At 37.0% G+C, this 13,909-nt stretch overlaps 1 protein-coding gene across 1 annotated transcript; it reads left to right on the top strand.

Annotated features, from left to right (window-relative positions):
- On the top strand, positions 530 to 12,967 carry LOC109232897 (the record flags this gene model as incomplete). The annotated part of the gene is given in 3 exon segments (XM_019398587.1): positions 530 to 567; positions 2,290 to 4,297; positions 11,449 to 12,967. A coding segment is annotated over 1 exon segment (1,911 nt). The 3' UTR covers positions 4,201 to 4,297; positions 11,449 to 12,967.

Consider the following 13,909-nt stretch of genomic DNA (forward strand, 5'->3'; position numbering starts at 1 on the left):
CTTCCGATCTTAATTGAAACTATTTGGGCCAAAAATGACATTTGGGCCCTTTTTAGTAGATATTTTGTTTTGGGCTATTTTTTGTTAGGAAAGTTTGTAGAGTGACATAGCTGGTAATTTCCCTTTTTGAATTTCTCCCAATTACAAATGAGCTAATATTTCACGGAGAAGTGCAGCAATAGTCACTTTTAAGCCAGCTATTTAAAATATATCCATAATTTACAATATTTTTAAAGATTAACCAGTTCATCCAAATTTTGAGACTAAGTATCCTGAAATTTTGAACTGCTAATTTGAAATTCAGGACTAATTGTCTTAAATTTCTAAACTACCAATTTAAAATTTAGATCATAAGATTACAAACTTATGGACACAATTTTTCAACTTTAGCACAGGATGTCCTCAAGTTGTGAATTTTGAGGTTTAAAGTGCAGGAGGTCGGGTACTGAAATTTAAGTGATATATTTTAAAGATCCATAATATTTCACCCCTTCTTTCTTCCCAAATCAAAAGATCCAAAACCAAACAGAGGCAAAAGTGCCCAATCACAGAGGAGGCCATTTCAAGGTAATCCCATATATAGAAATCCGTTTTCTTTGCTTGCTTATGAGTGTATATATGCTCTCTTTGATAATACGGTTCTTGAATTTGCTAGAGCTTTCCATTGCCCTTCTCTTCCCTCTTTTGCACCCATAATAGTTTCTTTTAGCGTGTTATTGACATTTCATGGAAAAGAAAGGTACCCATTTGGGCAGTATTCATGATCAATATCCTTAGAATTTACGAAGAAAATGATTTTATAGCATGAACCTTGTGTTTTTAATAGGAGAAAGTTAGGCCTATTATGAATCTTAATGATACTGTTTACACCAACTCTACTATTTTATACATGTGCATGTGTTTGAATATATCAGTAGAAAAAGAAAAGGTAGAAAACACCCGTGCCAGATAAACCCTAGTTTGTTTTCAGAGAGAAATTGTTGAGTATCAGAACGAAACAAATTGGGATTGAGGTTTGTTGTATAGAGTGTATAGAAAAATAGTTTCTCTTAAAAGACAAATCGTTTAGTACTCGAATGACACGGGTCCAAGTGGAATGGTATTTAGGATTCATATAGCCAACTCCAACCGGTAAAGTTTGAAGGGGAGCTTTGGCGTAGCTAGTAAAGTTGCTATCATGTGACCAGGATGTCACGGATTCAAGCCGTGGAAACAGCCTCTTGCAAAAATGCAGGGTAAGGCTGTGTACAATAGACTCTTGTGGTCCGGCCCTTCCCCGGACCCCGCGCATAGCAGGAGCTTAGTACACTGGGCTGCCCTTTATAGCCAACTCCAACTAGCTTGGGATTGATGTATAACATATTTGTGTATATGTCTTCGTTGTTTTGCGGGAGAAATGATGGCTCAGTCAGCATATATGTACATGTACACATGTTCCTTGTTTTGTGAGAGAAATGAATGCTTAATTGTCATTGTGATTGTCTTTGAGGTTCTTCTGTGCTCGTAAGTCAGTAAATGCTTAGCTTTCGAACTTGGTTACTTTGAGATTGAAAACATTGTTGTGCTTTTTCCAATTTTGTTTATTTTATCTTTTGTTTTGTGTTATTCTTTTTATTATTGTTGGTGGTAATCCATAAAATTTTGTCTTAAAACACTATTCCAAGTTAATACTATAGTGAAAATGGTGGATAGCCGTTTTTTGCTAGTTGGGTACAGGGAAAAGAGTTTACGGACAGAAATGGAAATATTCGAAGTATTTACTTGATTTGATATGGTCATTTGGCTATCTGGTGTCAAGGAAGAAATAGAATTACATTAGTAGCTCAATGATAGCTCAATGTGCGCATTACAATAGATGTGGTGTTCAATTAACTCATCAAGTATATATACAGGTACATATATATATAAGTGTGTGTGTGTTTATTGGCTGTGCCATTTAATCTATTAGGAAGAAGAAATGAGACAAAACAAAGATGTATTTGCAGTTTTTTTATTTATTTAAATTTTATGCTTTATTAAGATATAGTCTGCTTCTTGAGTACTGTGATCTGGATGTAAGTTGTCGAGGATCTAGAATACAAATTCCAATATGTCTGGGAAAATTTGCATATTCTTCAATTTACTTTTTGCTATGTAGTTCACATGGCAGTTCATGAGTCAATATTTTGACAGACAATGTTTTTTGGCTGCTTACTATCCAAGAGAAAAAGTTATACATGTGCAATATCTAATTGTATGAACAGATGAGCTCTGGTTAAATGTTTAGTGACATTATGTCTTATGCTACAGATGTCTCTGCACCTTGGTAACCTATCATCTCGCATTCGTAGAGATGAACTTGAGCGTGTTTTCCGGAGATTCGGACGGTGTAATGTTCGCGTGAAAGACAAATTTGGATTTGTAGTTTATGACTATCCTAGAAATGCTGAGAAAGCTCTAAAAACACTTCGAGGAAAGTTCATATGTGGAGAGCCAATAAGTCTTTCATGGTCTAATAAGCAGCCTCAGTTCTTGCAGAAATATACACGAGATGTTAAATCTTTTGAAGCAGTAGGAAGGACGCACTCTGCTAGGGAAGATTATGTTGACCATGTTAATCGTGGGGTTGGTTCAAATGGGGAACAAGGTTATAAAGAAATTTGTAGGCAAGGGAATGGTGGCGAAAGGCTTCCTGCTGAAATTACAAATGAGGCATGCCATGAGAATAAGAAAGATTACAAGGAACATCATCCTTTTGTGGATGATCTTCCGGATCAAGGTGGAGGTGTTGAGGGAAACCTCTCAAAAAATGATAATCAAATGAATGAAAATGTCCTTGAGGATGGATTGGAGTTTGATAGATATGAACCTAATGAGGCTGATGAGCGGAAGGAGCAAAATGTTTTGACACACAGGGATGGTTCACTCTCTTTGAGGAAGCCTGAAGAGAAAGCAGGAGTAGAGCAAATTGATCCGACGACTCAAAATGCTTGTTACAACTGTGGTGAAGCAGGTCACAAGATGCAGAAGTGTCCCCAGGGGATCAAGAGGCTTGAATCCAGGACTTCAAGAAGACTTCGAGCTGGTCGTGGCACAATATCATTGAGGATGACCAAAGGTACCAGGGAGGCTATTGATTCCAGAGATGGCCATAGATTGAGGAGTGAACCTTCTCCTTCAGCAAGGACGACTCATAGAGGCGGAAGAAACAACCACAGAGAAAACAAGCGATGTTGGAAGGAACGGGGGAGTATTGAGAAGTTTCTTCCAAAGAAAGCCAGGGTGTCAATATCACCTTCATATCATTCGAATCATACTTCATCTCAGTCACGGTCCTCTTCTAGGTCAATGAGGTCTTTGTCTCAGTCTCCCTCACCATCTAGGTCAAAATTAGTATCCTCCATTAAAGATTCTCCATTTTCCAGTTCACAGTCTGGTTCATCAACCCTTCATACTAGAGGTAGAAGTTACAAGTCTAATATGAAGTCGAGGTCAAGCTCTCCTACATCATCTTCGTCTCCGGAAAAGGTGCAGAAAGATCAGAAGGCCACTTTTGTGGATGCTGGTGACCCTCAGTCTAATGGAGTTTTATTTGAAGGGGAACCACTGGAAAATAGTGCTGCTAGAATGGATGATTCTAAGCTTGAAAACATCATTGTTCAAGTGGAAAATCAAGGTGACGCTGCAGTTTGTGAACTGGAAGAGGATGTTGAGCATGATTGTTGTCAGAGGAGGGATGCAATAAATATAGACAAAGATTCTTGTCAATGGAAAAATTCAAATACCACAGGATCTGACACGTGTGATCTTACAACATGGAGTGCATCTCCAAAGAGTTTGGCAGAGACAAGGGAGCTTCAAAATAATGATGTGGTGGAAGAGCAGACATGGGCACAAAATCCAAATTCTGGTTCACCAGTTGCTGAGAGGCTTCATGCCGCTACTTTGACAAGTCTATCCTCAGAGGAAGTATACCGGGTTCTCAAACACTATGGGCTAGAGAACCAAGAGAAGAGAGAAAATGAGTTACCTGTGGAAACTTATTTTGGTTGTTCTCGCTTGTGGCCTTGGGAAATCATTTACTATAGGAGACTTAAGAAGGGCCTCATTTCAACTGAGAACTATTCTAGGAGGTTGGCGCAGAATAAAGAGTTTGGTATAGTGGACAAATTTGTAAGAAGCAGTAGTGGTTGGGCAGAATTGAGAAAAGAAAATAGTTAATCGCTTCCTTTGACCGATCGATGCATCATAGTTCATGCTTTTTCCTTGTGATGCTATGCAGAAATTGGTTAGAGAGCTTTTACTGACCCTTCAGCAGGTACCTGTTATTACTGTTATAATTGTTTTAACCTAATATAATATAGTAGAAATTTGATCTGTTTTTGTCCCTCCTTCACTGCATCTAACTCTTAACGAGAAGGCATGAGAACTGGTGTTTATTTTTTCTGATGATAAGCCTGAGGACAATTGTTAGTTTCTGAAGTAATAGTGTGTTGTTCCAACTTCCAAAAGGTGACAAAGTTAGCTCTGACACCCTTTCTTTCGTGGCTTTTGAAAGCAAACCTTAGAGCTGGAACTATTAGGGATTGTTGTTTTCTTTTTCCCGGGAAACTTATTGTACCACATTCCGATTCTTTTTTCAAGCAGATCTGTCGCACCCAATTGCATAACTTATAATAATGCTTCTTTTGTATTAATGATAACTTTTGTTATGGATTTTTTGTTTCCAATGGAGTAATAGATTGTTATAGATTACTGTATAACTCAAATTTCCTGCATTTGAATCAAGAAAATAGGTTCTGTAAAGAACACAATCATAAGCAAGTAATTCCCCTATTTGAAATGCAAAGCAAGCATGGGCTTTTAGGACAATAGTAGAGCACTTATATTAGATCTGAGTTGCAAGGACCAAAGATGAGGATGAGAAAAAGGACAAATGAGAAAGAGAGAGCTTTGGCATCAGACAAATACTGTCCTTTCAACATGAGTCCAAATAAAGTGAGATTAGTATTTCCAGGCACTAGACTTTGTTATTTTCTTTGAATGAAGATGGTGTTCAGGCCTGCTTGCGCGCACCTCCTCTATTCTATCAGATACCTACTACCTTCCAGCAACACAAGTATCGGGTAACTCTGCCCACCAATGCTTAAGCAAATGGGAAGAAATCACTTAGTGTGCTTTTGCCTCCGCAGAGATTTGAACCTAAGACCTCATAGTTCTTCTCCACGTCATTGACCACTAGACCACAACCTTCGGCTAATAACCTTTCTCTCAAGAATATGTAGCCATGAACAATGTTGTCAAAGGCTCATTTAAGACGCAATTAAGCCCTGAAGCCCAAAAAAGCTCACGGAGTGCGCTTTGCCTCACTTAAGCTGCTTCAGTGTAGGCAAGGAACTAAAGCATGCGCCTTATTGCCCATGCATGCTATCTTGAGTCGAACGGTACTGAATAACAAATATAATCAACAAAGAGATATTTTAGTTGTTAAATAAAAACATTATCAATGAATTTGTTACTTTTATCTCGCATTATAGGTATATTTTTATTTTGTTTCTTCATTACGTCTTTTTTAACTAAAGCTCATACTTTAACTACGTTTTGCGTTCAAAGCCCCAATAGACTTGGAGCGCTTCTTAAAGCTTTTGGCTTGAACAATGCTGGCCATGAGTTATCTGGAATAGAGACAAATAAGTTGACGACAACTTCAATGTTTTCTCTTTACTCAATATTCAATTACATGCTTTATTTGTCTCAATCCTAGAACTCTTTCCTTGATTTTATATTTCTCAGAGAAATCTCAGAACTAACACTTATATGTTTAAGGAATTACATAAATGTTTATGGCCTCTGCATAATGGTGACACACCAATTGAGAAATGTTCAAGGAATTAGATTTTGTGAGTCCTTGAAGTGCTTCAATGATAAATTCTCTTAAGCTTGAAATTAGGTAGTCAATAGTGCTCTTTTGACCTAAGCGGATAGGAAATAAGTCCTCAATACTCCAGTTTTGATGAGATGTCCTTCAACTTCTTGTGCCTGGTTCTAGGTTACAGCTTCTTGGTACAAACTTTGATTCTCTTCTATGACCTTTTATTAGATAAATAAATTTCTCAAATTATTATATTCATTTAAGCCCTTAGGTCTTACTTCAAGTGGCAAAAGTTGAGAGACTCGTGACTTGTCACAGGTTCGAGCCCTGGGTCTTGCAAACTAAGCTTGGTATTTAAGTGGAGAAGAGCTGAGAGATGGGCCCATTATTCCCGAGTTGCAGAGGCTATGTAAGTTGGGAACTTTATGTAAGATGGACCTTGAGAAAACTTATGATTATGTGAATTGCGATTTTATGGATTTCATTATGTTGAAAATGGGCTTTGGGGACAAATGGAGGAGATGGATCAAGTTTTGTATTTCTACTGCCAGATTCTCTATTTTGGTTTATGTGATTCCATGTGGTTTTCCGGGAGTTCGAGGGGTTTGAGACAGAGGATTCACTATCCCCTACGTTATTCACTTTCGCGATGGAAACATTGAGTAAAATGATGGATAGGTCGGTCATTGAAGGACTATTGAACGATTTGATGCTTCGTTTAGAAGGCATGGTAATGTGACAATTACATATCTCTTATTTGCCGATGCCGTTTTTTTGTGTGATGCAGATGTGTCCTAACTAGCTCACTTGAGACAAATGCTTATCCGATTCCAGGTTATTTTAGACCGTAGTCAATCTCAGAAATTGTGAGATCACATCGGTTGGAGAAGTGGAGAATATTGAAGAGATTGCGCAAGTGTTGAATTGTAAGGTGGGTACTTTACCTACTACCTACTTGGGGCTACCGTTGGGTGCTTTGAGCAAAGATCTTGTAGTGTGAAATCTGGTGATAGAGAGTAAGAAGCGACTTGCTGGATGGGAAAGAGGTATTTGTCTAAAGGAGGGAAGGAAGTATCAGGCTCTTGGTAAAGTAAATAAAAGGTTGGAAAGACTTCCGCGAAACTTTTTGTGGGACACAATGGGAGGAACAAGAAAGTATCATTTAGTAAACTGGAGAGTTTTGACTTCTCCAAAGGAATGGAGAGGACTTCTAGTAAAAGATCTCAAGGTTTTCAACAAAACATTGCTAGGGAAATGGATATAGAATTTGGGGTGGTGGAGAATGCATCTGGACGGGGGTGGTAACAAAAAAATATGATATCACGGAAGAGGGATGGAGGACTAGAAACATCATAGTACCGTATGGATGTGGTTTATGGAGGAGTATCATGAAGGAGTGAGAAGACTTAAGTGGACATGTTTTTCAAGGTTGGGGATGAAAGCAAGATTAGTTTTTGGGCGCATAAATGGTGCGGGGAGAACGAGTTGAGGGAAGCCTTCCCCAACATATACAGAGTATTATGCCAAAGAGAGATGACAATCCAACAAATGTGAAGGTCTCACGAGGGGGTTGTTCTTTGATATTTGAGATTCATGAGGAACCTACATGATTGGGAGTAAGAATTTCACAACTTTGTTGAGGTATTGTACGGGTTGGATACATTGAACATTATATTGATGTATGAAAATGGCGAGAAAATAGAGATGGAATGTTCACTCTTAAATCTTATTATAAGAGGTTATTAGGTGAGAGGAACATATTTCCCTTGATGCACTATTTGGATTTCTAGAGCACCGAGGCATGTTTGTTGGCAGCAAAGGGAGTGATTTTGACAGCGAAAATCCGAGAAAGAGGAGGATCACCTACGTCAATTGGTGTTTCATGTGCAAAAGCTCGGGCGAAGATGTAAATTATCTCCTATTGCATTGTAAAGTGGCTAATCATTTGTGAAAGGTGGTCCTTTGTTTGTGGTGCAATGGGTGATGCCGGGCATAGTGAAAGAAACGTTACATAGTTGGGCTCATAGCAGGGGGAAGAGAAGTCCAAGGGCTTGGTATGTTGCCCCCTTAGCACTCATGTGGGTTATTTGGAAAGAAAGAAATAGGAGGCAATTGAAGGGTGGAACAAGATTTTGTAAAATTGCAAAGTAGTTTGTTTCTAGTTTCTTTTTGGTGTACTCATAAGGCCCCTATTTGTGTAGAGGATTGGGCCTCTTTTGTGGAGAATCATATCAGGCTCTTTTAATTGGGATGTATGACTTGTATATCGAATTTTCCCTATTTCTTAATAAAATTAGTTACCTTATCAAAAAAATGACAAACAAGATACCACTCTCTTAAAGTTTAGATAAACCAGGATGTAATCAAATGAGTTGGTCAGATGACAAGCTATGGGTGGTCTCGAAAAGTTAATATGGTAAAATCCATGTAACTCATGTTCAATATGAATTCTCGTTCTCATATTGTGGTCCTTCATGAAAGTACAAGTATTAAAAAGGGCATTCCTTCATGCAAGCACATGTATTGAAAAAGGTTATTGAGCAATTAAGTCATTGAGGTAAGAAACTAATGAATATGAAATTAAAAGTACAACCAAGAATATAATTCAAAGAGGGTATATAGGTAACTCGACATATTTCAGTAGGCGTTTGGGATCCATTACCTATGTGGTAGTAGGGAGGTTTGAGAAACAAGAAATAATGGAGAAGAGAAACATATTATTAAAATATGATCTAAAGCTCATTTATCAATGACACCGGGTCTAAAATAAAGTATCTAGATTCATAGGTAATAAAATTATTTGCTTGAATTGCGGAAACTAGTTATGAAGTTGACTTCTCAAGTACCTTATTTTAGGAACTAAAGATAATGAGATAAAAGAACATGCAATCCTCAATCTCTAAGTCCCATTTTTTCTTTGACCAAGATTTCGAGATATATTTGGCACAACCGAAATGGCCACAAAATATGAGATAGTTACCTAAGGTGAAATTGAGCACTCTGAGAAGATCATACGATTTTTGTTTGTGGAAAGAAATTCTTCAAAAAATTTGTTTGCTGGAAAAAGCAGGTTCCCAATTCTTTTTTATAAAAAAAGCACAATCACTGGAGATGGTTACAAGATAGGATATCTTTAGTATGCTGGAATACCAATGTAGTGTGGGTGGAATTGTGGAAAAGTCAAGATAATTGACCAAAGGTATTGAGTTGCCGAAAAACCTTTGGAATTTTGTTGGGTAAATCAAAGAACACCTTGGTTGGAGTCTCTAGCCTCCGTCGATTTCAAACTACGAGGAAAGCTTGAAAATTTAACTTGAAATGTTAAACTCCTCGCTTACAAATCTAGAAACGCCAAAATTTACAATTTTAGCTGTCAGAATAAGTTAAGGGAGTCAGGGTATGTGGTTGCTTCAGTATTGTTGGACTGTGGTCTCAAGGTAGCTATTGCCGTTCTCACTGGGTCGTGATACAACGTGGCACTAGGAAACACGTCTGGCTGTGTGGCTGGTGGTACGTGGTGGCACATTGGGGGGGCTTCTTGGGTCAGGTTTGCACAAGGATTGCGAGTCAATATGCAGTGTTATTTAATGCAACTGACGAAAAGAGACAAAGCCACGAATAGACAATAGTTGTTGGAAAATGCACGATGATATTTTGTTCAACTGAACATAGTGGTAAATACAAACTAGTAATTTCTCACAAATATGCTGGTACCATTTGAGGAAGATATGATAAAAAAAGGAGAAGAAATTGAGATAATGCATGGTGACGATTGTCTTAGGCTTGGGTCTTTTTGTACTTGCACTTATCAATGTATACAAGTTATTCTTACCGGTGAGAGATACATATAATACTTCTTCCGTATTTATATGGCCTACTTAACACTTTTCCTATAGGCTAATTTTCTCCTTAAGTTTTAAACTCTATAGTGTATTACATATATTGGTGGATTTATGTCTTATTTATAGAGGCAAGCCAATAATGCGTATTGTGGAGAATTCCCTTATTTTTGTCCTAAGAATTTTGCCGGGAACAAGTGTTTTGCACATTGTTTACCAATTATAGGAAGCCTTTAACATATTGATGTAAAGTCGCTTAAATACTAATAGTGTGTTCAAGTTTGGAAGCCATTCTTAGTCAAAAAATATTTTCACATGTTTGGCCAATGAAAATGAATTAAATCTAAACTTGCGGGGCAATATATGAAACATAATTAAGTAAATAAAAGTGTGTCTTTTTTAAAGTTCTAGCTTTTAGATTTGATAGTCACATAATTGAACATGATATCAGAGCAAATAGAACTCTGGGGTTTAAGTCTCACTATGGCATCACCATCCATTATCAAGTTGATTTTTTACATGCTTGACCTATAATTAAGCCTGGGCACGGTTGGAGGGAGGGTTTTGGGGGGGGGGGGGGAGGAGATGTTAAAGACATAGAGCCCGTTTGGATTGGCTTGTTTTAAGTGCTTTTAAGCTAAAATAGCTTTTAAGCCATTTTGTAGTGTTTGGATAAAGTAAAAAAGTGCTTTTAAGCACTTGTTTTTAAGCTAAAATGACAAAAACAAGCCAAAAGCAAAAAGTTAGAATTCCTAACTTATGGCTTAAAAGCTATTTTGACTTAAAAGTCACTTAAAACAAGCCCATCCAAACAGGCTCATAATTAAATAAATAAAATTATTCTAGTTTATGTAGAAGCCTGCTTGCCTTGTTTCATCATTGTCTCTAGGGGTGTTCATGGTTCGGTTTGACTTGATTTGTGCTTAAAAGGAAACTAAACTAGCTAAGTCGCTTTTATAATATTTAATCTTTCAGCAGTGCTTTCGGTTTTGTTGGTTTTGGTTCGGTTTTTGCGGTTTTGTTGCTTTGGTTCGGTTGTTTCCCTTAGTCATTGCAAAAATTTGCTTGACATGTTATTTACTTCGTATATATTACTCCCTCCGTTCCAATTTATGTGACAGAGATTGGATTGACACGAATTTTAAGAAAGAAAGGAAGACTTTTGAAACTGGTGGTCTAAAATATGTCATAGCATTTGTATGGTTATAGAACTTTTGAAACTTTTGGCCTTAGACATACCATAACATTTGTGTGGTTATAAAAGCTTCTCATTATAGGTAAAATGGGAAGTGTAAAGTTAATTGCTTCCAAATTTGCAAGTGTCATTCTTTTGGAACGGACTAAAAAGGAAAGTGTGTCACGTTAACTGAAACATCAGTCATTTGCCCTTCTTGATTTTAGTACAAGAAATTCATTTGCCCTTCTTCATTACAATTTAATTACGCTTTAATTATGCTTTGAGCTTAAAGCTTCAACATAGTTTGTGGTGTTTCTACCCTTCTTGCCTTTAACAACCTTCATCTAGCTCATGTATTCACTACCTATCCCAAACTGCTACAGACTGCCAGAACAGTGTTCAAGACATTTTTGTTCCTGTCTTGTGGAATCTTTTGAAATCATGTTTGGAGAAGTTCTCACTTCTCAGTGACTTCAGCCTTAAATTTTTTGGTTGCAATATACTGGTTTGTATGTGAGTATGTCAGATTCACAATGCGATAATGAGAGGTATGAAGTCATGCATTTGCCATAATTTTGCAGATAAACAAATCACTGGTGATTGGAAGTATTACGTTCAAATGAGAATGGTATATTCTTGCAACCAAAGTTACCAACCGCTTTGAATTGGAAGAATAAAACTTGAGAGACTCGCCTGTAAGATTTATCTAGTTACTTTCTTGGCTCTGCGTGCTCTACTTCCTATACCATAGTCAGCTAAAATGTCCTCCAAGAAAAGAAAAATCAGTTTATTGGTTTATGTTGGCTAAGTGTGGCAAAATGCTAAATGACCATAATCTGGAATTAAACTTGTTATTAACATCTTAAGGACTACTGAAGTTCTTTAGTCGTGGCTGAGATAATTAAGAATTAGGAGTAGCAAGAATTTGGAAATATAAGACTGTTGGAGTTGGTATAAATGCTAGTTGCTTTGTTATGTAGTACATGTAGCTGTGTTGGTAGGAGGCAATAGGTACTTGGTGAATTGGTTGATGTGTGGCAACTTATAAAAGAAATATACTAGTTGCTCACTTGCTTTGCGATAGCTATATGTCAATCTTGTTGAAATCATATTTATGACTAAAAGAAAAGCACAAAGAATTTTAGCTTGATATAATGTTGCATCCGTTGGTAGAATTGACATAGTATCCATTGAAAAGTATAAGGTGGAATGTCTGAGGTTGTTTCTTTGACTCAAAATAGGTTAGTGTATTCCTAAGCTGCAATCCCTGTTGGCCAGGATACAAGTGTATGTTGTTTTTAACCTAGCTACTTTTAAGAGAAAACCCCTTTTTGATACAGCAAGATGTCCTTTTGGAGAAAAAACAAGGTGGTTAACTCTATCATAAAAAACTGGTGGGGAAGTTCGGAATAAGACTATGTTGTGTGCAAATGATGATGAGATCACCTGTTTTTCAATTTATGGGAACCTTGTACCTTACGTCGTTGCATGTTTAGTTTTTCTATTAATTGATATACGTATGCATACAGTTGCTTGTTGTACGTTGTTCACTACTACCAGCTCACGGTCACAAGCTTTCTTGTGCGAATAAGTCAATAACTTGCTGAAATTTGCAATTTCTATTTTCTTTATTTATCTAGTGTAGAGGCAGATTGAAAAGTAGATGAACTGATTGCAGAGTGTCATTGCCTGCCATGATGGTGTTTTCTGTTTTAAGTACTGCATCATTCTAAGTTCATGCTTCCCAATATTCATTGTTGACAGTATTAATGCACTTTGTTTGGTTCTAAATTGGGGTACGGTATGCCTGCATTCATGATGTCGCTGCAAGTATATGTTCTCAACTCTATCCTTAGTTATAGGCATGAAATTTGCCTTCTAAAATTATGTATAGGTTTTGTTTTCTTATTGACTAGCTAAATGCTATGCGTCATATTATTGATGGTGCAACTGACACCAGCTCTAGCTTTGTTTTTGTTCAATTAAAAGTGATGGTGAGAGGATGGAGTGGTTGTAGTTTTGGCTATATTTTGAGGTCAAATTAATTCTTTCTACTGTGATGTCGCCTTTGCTATTTCAATTTGCTGTTTTTGTGGTTTATCTTCTAAACTTGCCAACATCTTTTTAGGAGGTTTGACTAGTTGAAAATGGAAATATTGATGTAGCCAATTCCGAGTAAATTTAAATAGTTTAAGCACATTAATGCTGTATTTTGGGCTGGGCACGGGCCTAAATGGGCCGGGCCAACGTGCTGAAGCGGGCTGGGCTCTGGCGGCCCCGGGCCTCATGGTCCCGGGCTTCATGGGCTCAACGGGTGGAACCAGCCCATGACGGGCCTAAGCCCACATGGTCTTGGGCTAAATGGGCCGGGCTCACGGGCCTAACGGGCTTTTTTATTTCCGGGCAATTTTTTTTTTATATTTTTTTTATTTAAGGCAATTTCTTGTAAACCATATATGTATATACTAATATAAATTGCTTTCTTATACATGGCTATATAAATATATGTAGTATACATATAATATAGAAACCTAATTATTAAAGTGCTTGAAGAAAAAGTAAAATAACAAAACAATAGTAAAACTAAATTATCATGCATAATAAATTAATAACAAAGTAAAACATTAAGCATAAATACGTCTAATAATTTTAAAATTACATAAATTATCGAAAAATCTTAAATACGAATTTTTGGATAAATACGCTCAAGACAATATTTTATATGCCTCCTTAAAATGCCTGTGGTACACCCTGAAAGAAAATTTAAGACTACCACAGTTCTTGCACTTTAATATTTGGCCTTCTTTATTTTCTTCAAGCACTTCAAAGTGTTGCGAAACAAATAAGCGCACTCTTTCCAAACGAGGCATGATTTAACTTGAAATTTGAGATTGAGACTTGAAGCCTTGAAAATTGGAGATTGAGAGAATGAGTGAAATTTAGATTGATAAATGAGTATTGAGTATTGAAATGAAGAAGAGGGAGGGGGGTATTTATAGTTTTGGAGAAGGTTACTTTTGTAAATTAAAAAAAAAAAAATAG

This window comes from Nicotiana attenuata, chromosome 10 (assembly GCF_001879085.1).
Source record: "Nicotiana attenuata strain UT chromosome 10, NIATTr2, whole genome shotgun sequence".
Classification (NCBI taxonomy): Eukaryota; Viridiplantae; Streptophyta; class Magnoliopsida; order Solanales; family Solanaceae; genus Nicotiana; species Nicotiana attenuata.